General features: G+C 44.2%; 1 protein-coding gene across 1 annotated transcript in view; it reads left to right on the plus strand.

Annotated features, from left to right (window-relative positions):
- KCNQ5 (potassium voltage-gated channel subfamily Q member 5) overlaps positions 1 to 21163 on the plus strand; it is a 589895-nt gene that overhangs the window by 520027 nt on the left and 48705 nt on the right. Inside the window, exon 10 of the mRNA XM_060114492.1 lies at positions 10512 to 10732. Within this exon, the coding sequence (XP_059970475.1) occupies positions 10512 to 10732 (221 nt within the window). The remainder of the gene's footprint in view (positions 1 to 10511; positions 10733 to 21163) is intronic.

Raw genomic sequence — 21163 nt, forward strand, 5'->3', positions numbered from 1 at the left:
GCTCTTCAGAATACACACCTCATGGAAGCAGAGGTACCAGCATCCCGGCTACTGACATGAGATCTGAGAATGCCAACTAACCTCAGGTGCATGACCAGGTTACTCCGCCACCCTACTGAGCCCTGCTCAGACTCACTCTTCTAAGGACTCTTGAATGAGGTTTCCAACCTGCTCCTAATTCCCCTGCTGCCTGTTGCCTGCTTGGACCCTCTCAGCCCTGGGGACAAACAGGCAGGTCCACACAGTGCCTCCTGGTGGTGGGACGATGCTGAGCTGTGCACGCACTGGGTTGTCCTGGTTCCATAGCCATATTGTGCCAGAGGCAAGAATTTGTAGGATGCTAATCCTGTGAAGGGCTAAAGCCCTAATTAAGCGTACCAGTAACTCCAGGGTTCTGAGTCCGAGAGGATTCCCATGGGGATGCCATGATGCCGCCCAGTCCCTGGCAGGGATCATCCAGTGGCTGGCTGCTTCCCAGCCATTTGAACTTGACAAGGGGCTGCACACCATCAATGACCACAGCAGCCTTTTGGTTACTTTCTCCAAAGAGAGACCTCTTTGTTGTCTCTTGGGGATAATCTTTGGCAATCTACCTAAAAACACTGTTACATAAACCTTCCTCAAAAATCATGTTCATAGGTATCACCAAAAAAAAGCCAAAAAATAATGAAAACTTCAGTGGACTAGTGAAGAGTCTATATTTTTAATCATTGTGTGTTTTCAATAACAGCCACCTAATCCGTTTAATAGTCATCAAGTCAAGATACTCTGTTGATTTCCAAAGGGGAAGTGAACTAGAAAAATAAATGAAAGTGACTTTTTTGTAGGAGGACACAAGAACAGATCTTTGCCTTGGAAAAGAAAACTTTGTTTGGCTAAAAAGTTCTGGATTAGGATGTTATTCTTAACTGTCATACAATTATGTCAGAACAAAGACTGAAAATATTACATCTTTTTTTTTCTAATTTAGTGTGTAATATGTTGAGTTCACTTTAAAATAGTTCTAGAGAATTTTTTTAACATTAGACGTTGGCAAACATTCATGTACTTTAGAAGGACAAAAGGGGAAGAGGCACCTAGAACTCATTTCTATCAACTTAAGTGCCTTAACCAGTACTAATATTCAGAAAATAATATTATTTCCACTTTCCATTAATTCTTAAAGACAATATTAAATGTTTTACAGGGGCAATTTTTTCAAATATTCTTATAGGAGCAATTGTTTTTAAATATTTTGTTACTGTAAATAAACCATGGTGGATTTAATGCTGATACCTATTTTAGATTTTTTTTTTACTTTTTTAGCAATTGAAATTTTTTAAAAAGAGAAAACTAAATTTCATATTAAATGGTTTTATGATGTTTTTATCAGTTTCCTCTTCATTCAGTTGGCAAAGGAAAGAGAGATATCTTGAAAGCTTGAGAAATAATTTGGTATTAACTAAACCCAACCTTCTATAGTAATTAGCATCTGTTAGTTCCAGGAAAGGTAATGGATTAGATAAAGTATAGTGAGAACACTTGTAATGGCAGCTCTGTTGACGAGCCATTCATTATTCTAAATAAAGGTGCAAGTGGTGTGTTCCTGAACCAGACCATCATAAATTTAAATGATGGAACAGATTGGCCAAAACTGAAAAGAGGTTTGAAATTTTTACTATTAAAAAAACAAGCTTGAAAAGAGTAGACACTTTGAGCACCATCCCTTTGAGGATTTGTTTAGATATTGTGAGCTTTGGATGACATGGAGAACCTAGCCTGGGAATAAGAAGATGCAGCATTACGGTGTTATTATTGCTACTGCTGAATGAATCCACCATGTAATCACACATTGGTCAAGTACAGAGAAAGCCTTGCCTGATGGGATTGTCTTAAGAGCCCTGAACCGCTGACTCCCGTTTCAACCCGCCTGCCTGCTCTCTGCATGTGCCTTCAGTCCGGCCTCACAGCTGTGTCTGCCCTTCGGATCGGAGCTGTCAGCTGCATGGCCAGAGTGTTTATCATTACCAGGACCTGATGACCAGCACAGTTCATTGTTTGATGTGTTTTCACGTAAACACACACACAACGTGGTGTCTTTTTAGAACATCGTTTGTTAAGCAACTAGGCATGGAAGAATCAGTGTTACTGTTCTTGTTACCTACACAGCACAGAGCCACTAAACACATCTGCTGTTTGCACACCGCAGTTGGGGACAGTGGACGTGGCGGAACGTGGAAAAGAAAGGGCCTCCACTTGGTCTCGGATAATCCGTATCTGTGAGAACACCGCCTCTATGTCCCACAAAGGCTGCAGCCAGACTGTGGGCCTCAGACCCTTTCTGTCCACTGCTTCAGGCCTGGAGAACCCTGGGCCCCTCACTCCATAGCAGCATCCCTTTTTTTTTGGCATAAAAATAGAAATGCATTTTTAAAAAATTTTATCGGAGTATAGTTGATTTACAATATTGTGTGAGTTTCAGGTGTACAGCAAAGTGAATCAGTTATACATATACATATATCCACTCTTTTAGATTCTTTTCCAATATAGGTTATTACAGAGTATTGAGTAGAGTTCCCTGTGCTATACAGTAGGTTCTTATTAGCTATCTATTTCATATATAGTGTTGTGGTCCGAGCACGGGTTGGAAAAAGAATTTCCAGACTTGAGGTATTTTAGAAAAGAGTGAGTTTGTTGAGAAGAAAGCAGAGATGGTGAGGGGCACTGCGAATCCAGCAGGCCAGCTTCCTGATGGACCAGGGAGAGCCGACCCCCTCTGTGGGCTAGTAGCCAACTTTTATAGCCTCAAGACAAAATTCCTGCTGGCAGAATGGCATTAGGTGATTGGTCAGGAGGATACAAGGTTACTACCTGGTGAATATTTTGCCTAGTATGGAGTCGGGGTGGGGTGGGTGCTGTCCAGTTTAGATTAGGAGAGACCATGGCAACAGTTGTTATGGAAGCTCGGTTAATTCCGGAGTTTTTGTCCTGTGTCCTTGATGTAGGGTGTCCTTGATGTAGGGCTCTACATTCTCCCATCTTTTTATTTATGGGCCAAATCTTTGGCCCCGCTCATGACTAACTACCTGCCTATCCCCATCTCAGGCCATAGGAGCCCAGGTCACTGGGGAAAAGGGCGATGACCATTCCTAGCTTCTTCCTGCTGGCCGGGGCGTCGTGGGGCCCTGAGGCCCAGTGCCCGCTCTCTGTCAGGATGTATTTACGGAGGGAGATGAGAGCCCGTGGAATGATAAGGCAGCTTGTTCCAACGTAGTCCCTGTGCCAACTGGCTGGTATCCTTGTTGTAGCACCATCTGGAATTGAATCTTTTGAACCTGTCGGGAGACGAACTTAGATAATGTGTTAATAATGCAGGGGCCAAGCAACAAAACAGAGGCTATCAGGATTAATGGTCCCAACAAGGGCAATAGCCACGTCCATATCTGGATCCCCAGAGAGGAGAGGAGGCTGGAAAGCCAGCTGGGGCCCTGTCCTGCTCTCTCTTTTAAATCTTCTATTAATTTGATGTTTTTCTTTAGAATCTGAAGGTCCTCTTCAGCCTGGCCGAAGGTATTAATATAGAAGCAGCCTGTCTCGCTTACTAGGGCACAGACACCCCCCGCCTCAGCTGTTACACCACTAAGGGCCCTCCTGTTTTGTAAAACCCCCTTGGCCAGAGAGCCTGGGGCTGACTGCTGTTCCTCAGCACCGCAGCCTTCCAAGGTTCCTGGACCGTGATGGTGAGATGGAGAACACTCCTCTCTAAGAGGGGTATGTCTGCAAACCAGGAGAGCCCTCTAAAGATGCTACGTATTATTTCGGGCTGATCAAGAATTGGGTTATCATAAGCATCCCCCCACCCCGCAATCCGCGGCTCGTTTTTGTCTCTCTGGGACAGGTCTTAAGGCCTCCTCGAGGAAGGACCCAAGTTGGGAACGCCCCTGAGGAAGCTAAATCCTTTGTAGTCATAATGGTTGCCTCTGGGACCGCAGCATTAATTGTGCAGGGGCCTCTCCAAAGTGTGGGAAGGTCCAGATAGACCCTGTTATCGCATAGAGATGAAAATCCGGTGCCCCTCAAGGATACCCCCCACCCAGAGCCAGGCCCTCACCTTTTGGGAGTTTTCCTCTGGAAATAGACTGGGCTCCCATGGCCTAGGATTGGGACCATGGGAAGGCCAAACTCCGAGGAAGTAATCATCTACACATAAAGGGGAGAATCCCAGCTCTGACTGATGATGAGTGTGACGGGGGGAATTGGCAGAACAAATTTCTGAATGTTAGTTGAATTATGTTGTATTTTGGAGGAGAGTCTTGTCGGGAGGTTAAACTAAGTAAGCGTCCGGTGGTCACACCAGTCCCCACATATTTAGTTCCCAGTGCCAAGCTATTTATGGGGATATGGTCTTCATTAATATATTTTCTTAGTCACATTTTTCCTTGAATTTCCCCAACACAAAGTGAAATTACCTTCATGTAATACATCATATTCAACCTCCTCTGACCAGGGACCCCACTCCAGGCTAGTCTGATTAAAATTGAGGGTATAGTTACAAAGGAAGCCATTTAGCCAGCCCAAAATGGGTCCCCATCCATCCAGCTTGCAGACAGTCCTTTAAATTATGTCTTTTCCAGTATGCATAATCCCCTGATTGTAGGTCTGGGGCATCTGATCTTCATCCGAAAATAGATTACTGAGATAAGCTTTAGAAACAAACTAGAGTGTCCTTTAATAATTCAGTTAAACTTTTTAGCAATATAACATAACAGCAAGGAAATATCTGGGAAGTGAGTCTCAGTAACGCAGACCTTAATTAATAAAACTAGAATTTAATATTCAGTGAAACGTAATTTTTTTATTCATTGTGAGGGCATTAACCCTGCAGCCAGGGAAGGCTTTATCCCATCAAATGAAAAAACGAGGTTTGTCAGGGAGCTGGAAAAAACCAAGCAGCCGTCTTGGATTTTCCATAGCCCTGACTGATTGACAGTTATTGTTTACCCATTTTAAATTCCCTGATTTAGGAGTAGACTGTTGCCATGTTTTAAGGACATCAGGATGGCAAAAGTATGGCAGTGAGGGGTTAATTTTTGTAGAAGCAGAATGAACTTTATCGTATGTGCCATGATCTTCATAGATCATTGTGAAATCATATTTATTTACTTTACCAAAGTAACAAAAGATTTTAAAAGTAAATACAAATTGCTTAAAGGCAAAGAAATTTACATAGTCTGTTATTAAAAGCAACATTCCAAGAAAACGTTGTTCTCTTAACAGAGAGAGAACGATATTTCAGCCTGGTCTCACTAAACTTGGCCTGATGATTTATATAACTGGAATTGATCATATAGGCTTTCTGCATGCAGAAATTTTTATAAGGAGTCTCAGACTGAACTTTTAAAAGACCTCTCAGGGCTAGGAAATTCACAACAAGGGCCTGTCACAGATTTCGCTTACCAGATCTAGGTGAATTCCTCCCTTTTCAAGGTTCCCAAAATACCTTGAGATTTCTGTACCTGTTAGTGAGGTCGCCTTCCTAATTTATCTGCTAAAGCTGCTGGGAACCTAAGAGTTTCCCATCTCTGGAGGGAGCAGACGGAGGCAAGAGGTAAATGTTTCAGTTTTGCTTACAAAGGTATAATTTACCAAATTACTGTAAGTCAGAATTAGTTTGAGGGGAAGGTTTTCCTTACACCTGGAAAACACAGGTTCAAACCAGTAATTTTTCAGATAGAATGCAAATTTCTATAATTATAGAAAATTATAACCATATTTACCAGTTCATTCAGTCCTTGCTAATTAATCCTTTCTGTTAACAGCTTTATGAAGCCATCAGGTTTTTCATTAGAATTCTTCAATTTCTTACCGAGTTTGGCATTATAGTCTGAAAGTCAGAAACTTGTACTTATCCAAAAGTCCTTTTTATAAATCTTCTTGAAGAGGAAGCATTTTTGCAAAGGCATTAGAGTGAAACTGTAAGTGTCTATAATGACGAAAGACTTATGAAGGCAGGGTAAGAAGGCATGTTTAAAATCTGATCACAATAAAATTAACAAAGTAACTTGGTTACTGTTGTGGAACACAGCACTTAAGGAAGCAATAGTTATTTACTTAGCCAAGGTAACAATAAAAGATTTCAAAGGCAAATACAGAACAGATCACTTAAGAGGTAAAGAAATTTAAAATCTGTTATCAGAGGCAGTTCAACATTTTAAGAAAACTTGTCCTCTTAACAGAAAGAAAAGCCAAGTTCAAGTTTTGCACCAGCTTACTTTTAAAATTCATTTACTTAATTAAATTCATTATAAACTTAGTCCTGACCATGCATAAAACTCTTTCCTCAGGGGCCACTTTTCACAAAATTTCTATCACTTTCTGTATCTCTCACTTTATTTTTCCATTCAGGAGCAGTCAACTCTAAATTAGACCTACTTCCTTTTTTCTTAATAAAATGTAATTCCTTTCCTCATACTTTTTTTTACTAAAAACATACATCCTACTTTCCTTAAGCAACCATGAACTGTCCTTTATATCAGCACTCTGTAGATTGGTAAACATACATCCAAATAATAATTTTTGAAGAATGTGCTTTCTTATAGAAAATATCTCAGTGTGGCACCAAACACATTTTTTTAATAGTTCCAAACCATTTGTTTCTCTGTAAAAGGAAGCCAGTGTTCAGTAATTAATGTTTCAGTATCTTATTTTATTTGGAAATGGCCTAGTTATTTAATAAACTTCCATCCTTTCACTTAATTTAGCACAACTCTAAATGTTTAAAGTTGTCAAATATCTGGAGAGATTATTCTTAAGTAGACATTCCTGAAACATAATTATTCCTAAAAGGTTCACCCAAAGCTCTTATCTCATTTGTATTTTCTTTTCTTAAAAGTTTCTTCACATTGAGTTATTTTCATTGCTGACAAATTTGCAACAGATATAATAAGATCTTATTTAGCTTATATTAAACCTAGGCACAATAAAAGTATTATACTTAATGTTGATGACTCGAGACATGTCTATATTAATTAGATCAACAAACATAAACATTAACACCAGGTATTAATTTAATATTGAATATTTCCCAGTTCACATGAACCTGAAATGTATTTAGCTTAATTTTTCTTGTTTTAGAATTGTTTGATTTGTAAGCGCTGACTTTTCTTTTAAGCCAATTAAATTGAGCTCATTTACAAATTAACCTCAACATTATCCAAAGACAAAGACACATACTGAGACATACACTATATATCCAGACAGACAGAGATCTCATAGTTTCCACTTGAGATTTAAAATGTCTCTTTGCCTCTTTTATTTTTCCCTTGGCTTGAAGTTCTACTAATTAACCCAAGGCTGAAGTCTCAGGCAAAGTGGGCTGTGTTTGTAGCTCAAGGACATGATAAGAGTTAACTTCAAACTTTTTCCTAGGCATATTTTTGTTCTCTCAGGGTCAGGATTCTGAAAAAACTATTCCAACAGACTAGCTTTTCTAATTGCACATGCAAAAAGAACCCCCTTTTGCAATCTCAAAAAATTTTTATCTTAACCAGTTTTCTCTGGAGTCTAAAGAATATTGTGGCCATCCTGACTGAAGGAACCTAACTTGTTTTGAATTTGGGAAACGTCAGACGTGGGAAAGGGAACATGGACTCTAATAGTGCCCATGTCTCCATTTGCTACTTCCTGGCGTTAGGCAGTCCTGGATCTTGTGTGGGGAGGGGAGGGGAGATTTCGCTCTGATAAGGGGGTGGCTGATGGGGAGCTGTGGGTTGAGATGGGGTCGGGGGCTGAAGCAGGGGGTTCATGGGGCGGGGGACAGGAGAGGTCGAGTGGAGGGTCGCCTAGGAGATCTGCTGGAGAGGGAGACAGAGGAGGTCCGGAGGATAAGGCGGCAACAGAAAGACACGTGCGGCATGAGTCTCTCAGATCCGGACTCTGACTACGGGCCATAAAGGTCTGGACTTAAGGAACCTCTGAGTCCTTTCCTTGTTTCCGCCAAAAGAGATCAAGTAGGAGGATCGTGTTATAATTAGTGTGCCGTTAGGAGGCCATTGTTCTCGGCCCCCCAGTTTATACTGGGGCCAAGCCGTGTTACAAAAGAAAATGAGCCTCTTCTTTTTGAGATTTTCAGGGTCAAGTTTTCCCAGTTTCTGAGGATACAGCTGAGGGGTGAGTCTGAGGGAGGCTCCCGAGACATAGCAGAACCCATTCTTAGCCTGTACACCGTAGAATGGGGGTACTGAGAGTCACCGGCTGACAGAGAGGCGTCCCCTTTGTCCCAGTGATCTCTCTGTGCGACTAAGGCACAAAATGGGTCGACCGTCTCAACAATCACGTCCGACCGTGAGAGGTGACCCCTGAGCGTGCGACTAAGGCACCTTGTGACTCGGGCAAGGAAAGAGAAAAGAGAGAGAGGTTCCCAGGACCCACCCGGTGACTCACCGCTTGGCAATGCCCGGAGACGTGAAAAGGCACTGCTGGGATGGCTCAGAGGCAACGCCTAGGCTCCTGTAAGTCAATGCGGACGGAGAAAAAGGTGAAAGTGTAACAGAGAAGACAGGCTGAGGAATCGGCCTCGTAGTCCTGCCGGGCAGGCGGCGGCCAAGGGGAGGGGGCTCAGTGTTCTGCTTGAACCAATACGCGCCTCACGGTGCACGGAAGTTGCCTTGCTGGGGACAGACGCTCTAACAGCCTGGTCTGTTCCGTGACCCCCTTATCCTTTCACGGGAGTCTTCAAGTGGCAGGCGCCCTGATGGCTTTTAAATGCCTGACCCGTGCCCGCATAATACCAATCGGCCTAGTCCGCAGTCAGGAGGAAGACAGAGGGACCCTCACCCGTTCTGGGCGGCAGTTACTGGGGCAAAGTGAGCCACAGAGCCTTCGGAACACACCAGGGTGTGGCCCTGGCCAGAGTTCCTCTGTAGCTTCCACGGCAGCTTGCCTGTTCACAGAGGGTCCCAAGAAATGAGGAGAGGAGGTCGGGGAGGAGATCCCCCCGGAGATGTCCCTGTGCGGGCCACCAAAATGTCGTGGTCCGAGTGCGGGTTGGAAGAAGAATTTCCAGACCTGAAGAATTTTAGAAAAGAATGAGTTTGTTGAGAGCAAAGGGCAGAGATGGTGAGGGGCACTGCGAATCCAGCGGGCAATTTCCTGATAGACCAGGGAGAGCCGACCCCCTTTGTGGGCTAGTGGCCAACCTTTATAGCCTCAAAACTAAGAAAATTCCTGCTGGCAGGATGGCATTAGGTGATTGGTCAGGAGGATACAAGGTTACTACATGGTGATTATTTTGCCTAGTATGGAACCAGGGGGCTGTCCAGTTTAGATTAGGAGAGACCGTGGCAACAGTTGTTATGGGGGCTCGGTTAATTCTGGAGTTTTTTTCCTGTGTCCTTGATGTAGGGTGTCCTTGACGTAGGGCTCCACATATAGTCGTGTGTATATGTTAATATCCCAATTTATCCCTCCCCCCGTGGCATCACTTTCTAATGAATAGCACAGTAGTTTATAAATGAACAAGCACACAAACAAAATGGGTCCACAAAGCTTCACATAGTTCATCTGATGCCCACAAAAGTCCCTCGGCTATGTTGCTGTTTTTATCTCCAAGTTAGAGGCGAGGCCTCCAAACCCGTCTCTGATGGCAGCCCGCCCTTTCCGGCCCTTCATACCCCACTTGTGCTCAGGAGGGCCCGGAGGTGCACTCTGGGTTTTGCTGCCTGGTTAACATTTCCTTTATCAACCAACATCAGTTCAGGCCTTGCTGGCGTCTGAGAACTGAACGTGAACAAATATAATTTACCGGGAGCTGCCACAGCCAATCAATAACCTGTCGAATATCAGGAAACTGTTGGTGAACACAGCATCTCATTCCATCAGTCAGTCATCTCGTTCATTATAAGCTGTGTTCGTGCTACCTTGTGTGGTTTTTGTCTCACCAGAATGAACGTGGTGTTAAATGTTGTGTGTTTAATATTGTCTGCAGTGCCGCCAGCCGCTCTGAGACTGCATGGATCTGGAAATCGTAATCTTGCCTGGAGTATAAAATGCATGCAGCCTGTAAATACATGTGCATGTGTAACTGTCATCCCCGTTTTCCCATAGAAATGTTTTAGAAATTACAAAGAGATATGCTCCCCGCCCCCCAAAAAAACACAAAAAAACAAAACCTTTTTTTTTAGGTCTCAAAAGTTGAGGTTAAATCTAAAATCTGTTTCTAAGGCGAACACCAAACCAGTTCTCTGGTCTTTCCAGTGTCATTGTGCACCAACCACTGTGCTTGGTCTCAGGCTTCGTTGAATCCAGGAAGGGTGTGCAAAACTGTGGAATGAGACGGACTTGAATGCAAACAGAGAGGTTCAGTAAAGCTCAAATTTGCAATAAGGGAACACTGTATCGCTGTGCCCCTACTTGCTAAGAACATTCTGTGTATTGAAGTACATGGTCGTATGCAGTTTCATCCGAGCATTTACCCACGTGGGTGGACGGCACTGCCCGAAACGCACTAACGCTGCCCTGTGCTCCGCCCGCAGCCAGAAGCTCAGCTTCAAGGAGCGCGTACGCATGGCGAGCCCGCGGGGCCAGAGCGTCAAGAGCAGGCAGGCCTCGCTGGGCGACAGGCGGTCCCCCAGCACGGACATCACCACCGAGGGCAGCCCCACCAAAGTGCAGAAGAGCTGGAGCTTCAACGACCGCACCCGCTTCCGGCCCTCGCTGCGGCTCAAGAGCTCCCAGCCCAAGCCGGTGGCAGATGGTAAGCCCGTCCCTTTTCTCCATAACCGTTTCACTGTACGCTCGAGATGATGAATGGTTAATTCTCCCTAGTGCCAATCGCAGAGAGAAGGAGACAACCCCAGGGGAAGAAATATTTGTTTGTTTTCTTGGAAATTTATTCCCTGCTTTGGGCGAGTGTACAGAAGTTTACTTTTGGAAGCAACTTTGACAGCTAAGTCTACATTTCAGGGAGGGCAGACACAGTGTTGTTCATTCTTCACTCATATCTCCAGCATATTGTTATTTCTCAGGCGAGGTCCGTATCAGGTCAACAGGACTGTGCTTCGGACACACAGGACGTGTCTGACCTGCAAAGGCCCGAAGATGGCCAGGTGCTCGGGAACCTTGAGACCCAGGGAGAAGGGGCCAGAGCCTTTCTGGACCCAGTGAGGATGCTGTTCCTTTTCTGCTAGGCTCTGTTTTCCCCTAAATCAGAGACCATTGCTCATCTTTGTTAGAGAGATGCTCACTGGAAGTTCTTATCTAATGATAAGTGGAATTCAGGTTCTTCTTCTGAGAGGCATTAACCTATTTTATTGATCAGATTTTGTGGCAGAAGCTTACTTGCCAACACGTTTTATTGAGTGCCATATAATTTCAGTGTTTATGAAGTAAAACATTTTGTTTTGCATTTAAGATTAGCTTGGCTTTCCTTCTAAGAACGCCCCCCAGGATCTCTTATCCTGGGCAAAGAATCAAAGTCAAATCGCATCTTCCATTAACACGGAAAAGCCCGCAAAGGCCGTCAGCCCCGCTGTGCGCACTCCCGAGCAGAACTGCGTTCTCCCAGGCAGCGGGATAAAATTAACAACCCGGGCCCACAGTGACCTCGGGCTTTCTCAGCCTCCGGCCCTCCCAGCCCATTCAGAGCTCGTGGGGCCACCCCCCACTCTCAGGGATGCCCCCGGAGTTCCCTCCTCACACTTCCCACCCTGCACACCCGGGAACGTCGGGCTCTCCCAGCAACGCCCAGTGGCTGACCCGGCACAGGCCCTCCTGGCGGAGCTCGCAGCTGCCATCTGGGCTGCACACTTGACCCGCCAGGTGCCCTCCTCCTGCCGCTGTGCTAAGGTGGGAAGTGCTCCCCCCAGCACCGACACCCCTCCCGGCCCTACACCAAGCCCCCGAGTGTCCCGAGTCACTGGCAGTACAGATCTCAGTGTCCTCTGGTCTCCGCGCTGTCCTCCCGAGGAAGTGGCTGAAAGCCCATGAACAGCTGAGTCAAGAGTTAGCAGTTACAAGGCTTGTGTAGCTCTCAAAATAGACTTGCTGGATATAAATGGACACATGATTTCTGGAAGACAAGTTGGCAACATATCAAGAGCCTTTACATCTGCCTAAGCTTGGACGCCTCCCACCCACCAATTCCATTTCTAGGATACAGTCGATATAATGAAGTAGCAGACATTAGAAAAGATGCTATAAGTCTAAAATTATTGAAATAGAGAAAGGATCACAAAAAGAAAATTGTTCCATTTTGGCTGTGTGTGGATGTGTGTGTAAATTCATATATTTATAGTAAAAGTTCTGGAAAGATTTATAACAATGAATGAACAGTTACCTCCAAGAGGTGAGATCAAAGTTATATTTTGTTTCTTCATGTTGTCCATCTGTATTTCCTATTATTTCTACAATGAACATGTAAAGCTTTTGTGATAAAAAGACAGAAGAGGATTTTCTATTAAAAAATCGGGTCCTCCTCTTAGACACTGCCCTTTTCCTCTCCCTCACTCTGGGGGCCCTTGGTCTAACTGGTGGCCACCAAACCCCTCTCCTTAGGTGGCGATCCTCCTGGTCTCGGTGCCGGGGACCAGCCTTCACCGAGGGTAGACGTGGACTGTCTAATGAGGTTTGACATCTCCTGCTACGAATAGAACTGTATTAGGCTCCAGGGCTGCCATAACAAAGTACCACAGACTGGGTGGCTTAAACAACAGACACTTACTTCCTCACAGTTCTGGAGGCTACAAGTCTGAGATCTCCTTGGGTCATAGACGGCCACCTTCTCCCTGTGTCTCCACTTCTTCTTCCCTCTGTGCATGTCTGTGTCCAGATTTCCCCCTCTTATAAGGACACCAGTCATACTGGATTAGAACCCACTCAGATATCCTCATTTTAACTTCATTATGTCTTTCAAGACCCTGTCTCTGAATTCTCAGGGACTGAGGGCCGGGACTTCAGCACATGGAATTTGTCAGAATGCCATTCAGCCCATACCGGAGCCCCTGCAAACTCACAGCACAGCATCCCCGGGGGTGCACACAGCTCCAACCCTCGCCCTGGGTCCACTCGCACTGGAAACAGGTCCTTACCCTTCCAACGTGGGCTTCAGAAAGCATCGCTTCCGTGCTGTGAAGTCCTTATGGTTGGCTGAGCACATCTAAATATAAAAGTCAGAGAATCCAGATTCTGAATATGGAAGATGAATTCTACTTGTATGTTTGGCCAGAGGGGAAGCATTTTTCAAAGACTCCTAGAGTCAGAACCATCCATCACACTATTTTCAGTTTCTGCAAAGATGTCTCAGAGGTCAGACAAATAGAAACAGAAGTCCTGTTCTCTTCCAAACCACAAATTGGAAAGGTCTCCTACCATGCATTTACATCATCATCTCGTACAAGTGCAGTTCTCTTTGGTTAGAAGGGAATTGCTTTTCCCTGGTTAATGCCTGTCTGAATTGGTTCTGAGTCCCCCAAGTGACAGGAGGCCGACTGCTGTCCTGTTGAAGTAGCTTTGTTGGCCGCCCACCCACAAGAGACCATGACTCCTGACTCCTTGCTCTGTACAGTAGCCCAGAACCTTGACCTCTGATTTACCTCATGGTTAGATCTTAGAAAAACAGAAATTCACTTTTTATAGGAAAAAAAAGCTGAAGTAGCTATCAAATAAATGTAGACTTCAATTTATACATTTTTATTTATAGTGCCTCTATATGTTTTAAGTATTTCTAAAATCCACTTATTACCCATAGGAAATAATATATAATACTGCATCCAACTCCCAATTATTCTGGATCTATTTGCTCATTCACTTCTGGGGCTCTTTTTTTTCTACTTCTGTTTTCCCTTTACATATTTTAGGCATTTCAATGCCCATTAACAGCTCAGGGAGAATGGATGAATAGCAGAAAGAAAAATAGAAATTCAGACTGGCCTTGAGGTTAATAACTAACTTACATTTGGGAAATAATGGGCCTGTTAACTAAAAGACACCATAATAGGAAAACAAAAGAAATTTAAGGTTAATCTGTAAATTTTAATAATTCTCCCCAAATCTGCTACCCTTTACTACAGATGGTATTATTGTTATAATTTAATGACTCTTACAAAAGGTTATTAAATATTCCATGTTGTTTTTATTTACTATCATTTTTGATGAAATTTACACATTACATTTTAAAGGACACAATTTTAAATTCCACATCCATGTATACGAGAGAAGTGGAAAGTAACAGGCAGATGTTGTCACCAGAAATTTACAAAGAGCAAAAGGAAGAAAGTAAACTGTAAGGGACCTGGGTGGTGTTGCCATAGCAAACTGATTTTGACCAATATGATACGAATAGCATTTTTAGTTTATAAATCTAATAATAAGAGATAGAAATGTTCCACTAGTCAATCAATAGTATTTAAGCCTCTTCATACAATCTCAAAAGTTAGGTAGGATATGACTTTTTTAGATTCCATATATAATGAGTGTGTGATCATGTATTTTGTGTCCTTCTGTGTCTGGCTTATTTCAGTTGGCATAATGGCCTCCATGTTCATCCATCTTGTTGCAAATGGCAGGATATCTTTCTTTTTTAAGGATGAGTAATACTCCATTGTATAATTTATACCGCAATTTCATTTCACTATATGTATATGTATATCAAGTCATCATGGTATACACTTTAAATATGTACAATTCTCATTTTAAAAATAAAATAAGAATAAATTAGGTGGCTTAAAAATATTTATATTTTAATATACAAGAATAATAATGATGAAAGTAACATTTATTGGCTGGCACTGTTCTGAATGCTTTACTTTGATGGTTTCATTTAATTCTTCCAATAACCCTATGAGGAGGCAAGTCATGATCCCCATCTTGTGAATGAGGGAGCTGAGAGCTGCCCAGATCTAAGAGCCGTGAGCAGGGAAGCCTCGGCGCACACCCAGACCATCTGACCTCCCAGCCCTCCTGGAGGACACGTTCAAAGCTGCGCCCTCAGATGTCGTGCCAGTTTCCCTTTAAGCATCTTTCATTTCTCCTTTTTCTCACTGTTGCTCTTCCATCTTCAGTTGGCCCGATCCCCCTCCCTTAGAAACCATTCGACTGAGCAACTGGCCCACCCCTCCTTCTCCCAGCCTCAGCTGCCAAAACTCTGAACTGCACCGTCTTCAAAGAGTGGAAGGGGCTTCCCTGGTGGCGCAGTGGTTGAGAGTCCGCCTGCCAATGCAGGGGACACGGGTTCGTGCCCCGGTCCAGGAAGATCCCACATGCCGCGGAGCGGCTGGGCCCGTGAGCCATGGCCGCTGAGCCTGCGCGTCCAGAGCCTGTGCTCCACAACGGGAGAGGCCACAGCAGTGAGAGGCCTGCGTACCGCAAAAAAAAAAAAAAAAAAAGAGTGGAAGATCCGGCAAATTGGGAAACGGCCTTTAGATGACCCGTCTCTGTGTTGATCAGGTACCCGGCAGAGGCTCAGGATCACAGCCATCTGGCCTGTGTCTGTTACCCAAGGAGGGAGGCAAACCGTGAGGCCATCTGAGGTCTGTTTCCAGATACAGAAGGTGGTCTCAGGAGATGGACAGCTGTCAGCACAGACGAGCACATGGAATGTGGCAGAAGCAAGTCCAAGGAATGCCAGGCAGCAGAGCCCAAAGGATGAAATTAGGGAGAGCTAGGGGCAAGCCGAGGTTTCTGGTGACTAGTTAGTTTGCGATCAAAGAGGCTGTCGTGCCGGACCCTGCTGTACTGGGAATGCCTTTCAGAGTTGCATCAAAGAGCACGAAAATCTCGACAGAGATAAGGCAGTAGCTGGAGGTGGCTCCACCCTGTAGAGCGTAAAATATATATATATATATATATATATATATATATATATATATATATATATATATATATATATATATATATATATATATATATATATATATATATATCTGTCTGGAATACTGCATGTAACGTGAACATCTCAACGTGTGTAACAGTGTTTCTGCTCAAGGGAAACGCATCAGTTCTTGTGGGAAGCCCTCAGGGGTTGCTGGCTGCTCTACGTTCATGAGAAATACTAGCAGTCTTGGGTGCAGGGGTCCCCAAGCAGAGGCTGGGGGGCAAAGAGGCGAAATGCCTGCCGATCATGGGGGTCCCTGAGGCCCGTTCCCTTGTTCCAGGCACTGCAAGGAGCTCTTCTCTCTTCACTTCTCTTCTTTGCCTTTCTCCTCCAGCCAGGGTACCCGCTAGGGTGCCTCTGGCTGCGGGGCACAAGAGAAGCAGGCTCCACTACCTTAACCAGTAGCGAAATGTATCATCAACACCACGTGAGGAGAAGGTCAGAGGCGGGACAGCTCCCAGCCAGGAGGCAGGCGCCCTGGCTCCCCTGCTCTCGGCGCTCTCCTTTCGCTCTGCCCAGCTGTGGTCTGTGTGCCGCTTCCTCCAGGCTGGCAGCCGGATGGCAACAAGCATCTTCCCCACACACGGCGCTTTGAGAGGCAAAGGGGGGACCGCCCTAGGTTGTGAAGAAAACGGCCCACTCACGTCTTATGTGGCAAAACTGGGTCTCACGCCTGAAATGACCACTGGTGAGGAAAGTGGGCACTGGAGTTGCCAGTCGGCATCCAGCACCTGGTCTGCGGCCAGACTCCTCCACGGCGAGTAGGTCAAGGGACAGGGCAGGGGGTGGGACTGGAGAGACGTGAGGGCTTCTGTTTGGGGATCGGCTCTTGGGAGAAAACCTCCAGTGGTGTCTGACACAGCCAAGAAGTCTCTCCTGCTTCGTCGTGAAGGTGGCGGGGAAGAATGCCCTTAAACACGCTTCCTCCCCAGTATTCCGTCCACACGTCATTTCTATTCCTCTGAGTGTCTAAAAGCCAGATTGAGACATGTTTTGGGTTTATTTCTTGTTTATCATTATCTTTTATTTTTTTCCTCCTTTCTTTCATCACCTAATCTCCATGAGACTGTGACCGCAGACTGGCCTAACTCCTTGTATTTCAAAACAAGGACAAAGCGGGTAAAGGAAAACCTAGGGAAAAATAAGTGAATTCGGATTCAGATAATACACTCTGTCCTCACGTGCAGTCAGCCCAGATTGTGGGTTTCCTATCACCACGGCCACCAGGGGAAAACTGGGGCAGCTGCCTTCCTCAGCACCTCCTCACTGCCCCAGATGCCCCGTGCCTCAGGCTGCTTGCCTGGCACCCCACCTTCCCTTTGGGTGAATGACAGCCGTCTGGGTCTCACCTGAAATGAGCAAAAGAGAAGAAATGCACAGCCCAGGATGCCGGAACCCTCAACTCCTCTTGAAGGTAGAACATCCATCCCCTTCCTCTCTTCTTTAACCTCTGGGTCCCCGGCTCACCATCTCGTAAACATCTTGTTTGAGATTGTCAGTAGAAGATCAACGGGAACACTGGCAAAAGGGAAGCATTTTAGTGCAGTGGTTTTGCAACCAGCCTCAACTAACAGACTCCTGTACCCACAACGGGGTATTCTCCTCCAAGCAGCATAAATCACAAGCTACCGGCATTTTATATTTCACCCAACCGAACACACGGCCCTTTCATCTGGTGCTGGGCCTCTTCTGCACTTCTTTTCCAATGGCATCTGCTTCCTTCGTGTTTTTCTCAGTCTCCCCAGTTGACATTTTTGGTGTTTCCACAAAATGCCGAGCACAGCACTGCACTTAGCGTTTTTCCTGACTTCCTGCACTGTTGATCCAGCTTCAACCAGACTCTGATTATCGTTTTCCACAATACATGATACTTCTGGCACTTTCTGAAATTACCTGATGATGACTCTGCGTCATGTTGACAGATTTAGTTCTTGTGAAGGCTGTGTTCCCTCAGGGCTTCAGCTGGACCCTGGAAGGGACCCCACTCCTCTGAGCTCCACCTGGAACAAAGCCTGAGGGTTTTCTTTCACACCAGAACAAAAGGACTTCCTGAGAATGACTGGGTTGAAAGTCTGGAAATTAAAAGTCCAGTCTATGGCCAACTTAACTGTTGGCATAATTCTGTGCAAAAGCCTGGAGGGTGTTTAGTAGGAATCTGAAACACACTTTCCATCCCTCACCAAGGTAACTGGTGAAAAGCATTACCTGGAGGAATCACCTCAATTCCTGTCCATGGGTTTCTTTTCTCCTTAGTTGTCCGGGTTCCCCATTTATTCAGCCAGGGATGGGTCCTGCTCCTCTCCTGGTTGTCCTGCATTCTCCCTGTCCCCCAGCATCTGCTCTTGTGTCCCAGGGTTCTTATCCCTGTGGGGGGCTGGGGAGAAGAGACCTTTCAATCTCTGGTTATAGACTCTAAGAGACTAAGTATTTATCGTATTTCTGGTAAATGGTTGCTTTTTCCAATACTTTTTGTGAAATGCTTGTTCCTGGTTTTTACTTACTGGGGAAACGCATTTCTATTTTGACTGAACTGGAGATTGCCCTGGCTTTCTATTCTAATCCAAGTACTCTGTATCACAGAACAAGATTTCTGGCCAGATTTCTCTAGGTTCTTCCCCAATGTTTGTTGTCACCCTACAGTTATAGGGAAAATTATGTTTGGTTTCTCGTGGTGGGGAAAAAATAGCTCCCTGCTTTAGATCTGAGTTTTGAATGGATTCTACCTCCTTTCTTCTGGCAGAATCTAAGCTGCCAGGTGACCTCTGAGTACAGCCTTAAGCCATGTCTTTCCACCTTCTGCGGATCCAGGTTTTATTGAGAATTGCAGGGTTGTGTAAATTGGAGCTCTGAATTTTGTTTCTCCAGCACAGCAAAGTGTGTGTGCATGTGTACGTGGGTGCTTTAAAATGAATTAGAATGCTGTATTCGTTATCTGTTACTTATGGACACTTACACTCTCACAGTCTCTGAGGTCAGGAGTCCTGCAGTGACTTGGCTGGGTGATTCTGGCTCAGAGTCAGGCTCTTGCTGGGTCCAATGTCATCTCAAGGCTCAGCGGGGGTGGGGGGGGCCCATTCTCAGCTCACTGCAGCACTTACTGGCAGGTATCATTCCCTTCCCTCATCGGCCCCTTCATTCATTGCCTGGACGTCCTCATGAGGTTCGGCCACAGAGACAGTACACGGTCAAGAGAGGGAGAGAGTACCCAGGACAGAGGCTGCCGTCTTTTCAAAGAACCAGCTTTTAGTTTCATTGACCTTTTCTATTGTTTGCTTCATCTCTGTTTCATTTATGTCTGCTCTGATCTTTATGATTTCTTTCCTTCTACTAACTTGGGGTTTTGTTCTTCTTTCTCTAGTTGCTTTAGGTGTAAGGTTAGGTTGTTTTTTGAGATTTTTCTTCTTTCCTGAGGTAAGATTGTTTGCTATAAACTTCCCTCTTAGAACTGTTTTTGCTGTGTCCCATAGGTCTTGGATCATCGTGCTTTCATTTTCATCTCTCTCTAGGTAATTTTGATTTGCTCTTTGTTTTCATCAGCAATCCATTGGCTGTTTAGCAACATATTGTTTAGCCTCCACATGTTTGTGTTTTTTACAGTTTTTTTTCTTGTAGCTGATTTCTAATCTCATAGTGTTGTGGTCAGAAAAAGTGCTTGATATGATTCGTTTTCTTAAATTTACTGAGGCTCACTTTGTGGCCCAGCATGTTATCCATCCTGGAGAATGTTCCATGTGCACTTGAGAAGAATGTGTATTCTGCTTTTAGATGGAATGCTCTATAAATATCAATTAAGTCCATCTGGTCTAATGTGTCATTTAAGGCCTGTGTTTCCTTATTGATTTTCTGTCTGGATGATCTGTCCATTGGTGTAAATGGGGTGTTAAAGTCCCCCACTATTATTGTGTTACTGTCAATTTCCCCTTTCATGGCTGTTAGTATTTGCCTTATGTATTGAGGTGCTCCTACGCTGGGTGCATATATATTTAAACTTGTTATATCTTCTTCTTGGATTGATCCCTTGATCATTATGTAGTAACCTTTGTCTCTGTGGCAGTCTTTAAAGTCTACTTTGTCTGATATGAGTATTGCTACTCCAGCTTTCTTTTGATTTACATTTGCATGGAATACCTTTTTCCATCCCCTCACTTTCAGTCTGTGTGTGTCTCTAGATCTGAAGTGGTTCTCTTGTAGACAGCATATGTATGGGTCTTGTTTTTGTATCCATTCAGCCAGTCTACATCTTTTGGTTGGGGTATTTAATCCATTTACATTTAAGGTAATTATCAATATGTATGTTCTTATTGCCATTTTGTTAATTGTTTTGGATTTGTTTTTTTAGGTCTTTTTTCTTCCATTCGTCTTTTGTTCTCTTTTGTGATTTGCTGACTAACTTTAGAATGGTATTTGGATTGCTTTTTCTTTTTGTGTGTATGTGTCTATTGTAGATTTTTGGTTTGCAGTTACCATGAGGTTTTGATATAGCAGTCTATATATAAACAAGGTTGTTTTGAGTTGTTGGTCTTTTAACTTCAAATACATTTCCAATATCCTGCATTTTTACTTCCTTCTTCTCATGATTGCTGGTTTTGATATCATATTTGTGTGTGGATGATTTCCTACATTTATTGTATGTTTGCCTTTACCAGTGAGCATTTCCATTTGTAATTTTCTTGTTTCTAGTTATGGCCTTTTCTTTTCTGCCTTTTCTTTCCTTTATCATTTGTTGCAAAGCTGGTTCAGTGATGCTGAATTCTCTTAGCTTTTGCTTGTCTGTAAAGCTTTTGATTTCTCCATCAAATCTGAACGAGATCCTTGCTGGGTAGAGTAATCTTGGTTGTAGGTTTTTTCCCTTTCATCACTTTAAATATATCCTGCCACTCCCTTCTGGCCTGCAGAGTTTCTGCTGAGAAATCAGCTGATAATCTTATGGGAGTTCCCTTGTATGTTATTTGTTGCTTTTCCCTTGTTGCTCTTAATAGTTTTATTTTGTTTTTAATTTTTGTCAGTTTGATTACTATGTGTCTCAATGTGTTCTTCCTTCCGTTTATCCTGCCTGGACTTGGGTGACTACTTCCTTTCCCATGTTAGGGAAGTTTTCAGCTATTATCTCTTCAAATATTTTCTCAGGTCCTTTCTCTCTCTCTTCTCCCTCTGGGTCCCCTATAATGCAAATGTTGGTGCATTTCATGTTGTCCCAGAGGCCTCTTAGACCTCATTTCTTTTCATTCTTTTCTCTTTGCCCTGTTCCATGGCAAGTGATTTCCACCATTCTGTCTTCCAGCTCACTTATGCATTCGTCTGCCTCAGTTACTCTGC

This window comes from Mesoplodon densirostris, chromosome 12, assembly GCF_025265405.1.
Source record: "Mesoplodon densirostris isolate mMesDen1 chromosome 12, mMesDen1 primary haplotype, whole genome shotgun sequence".
Lineage (NCBI taxonomy): Eukaryota > Metazoa > Chordata > Mammalia > Artiodactyla > Ziphiidae > Mesoplodon > Mesoplodon densirostris.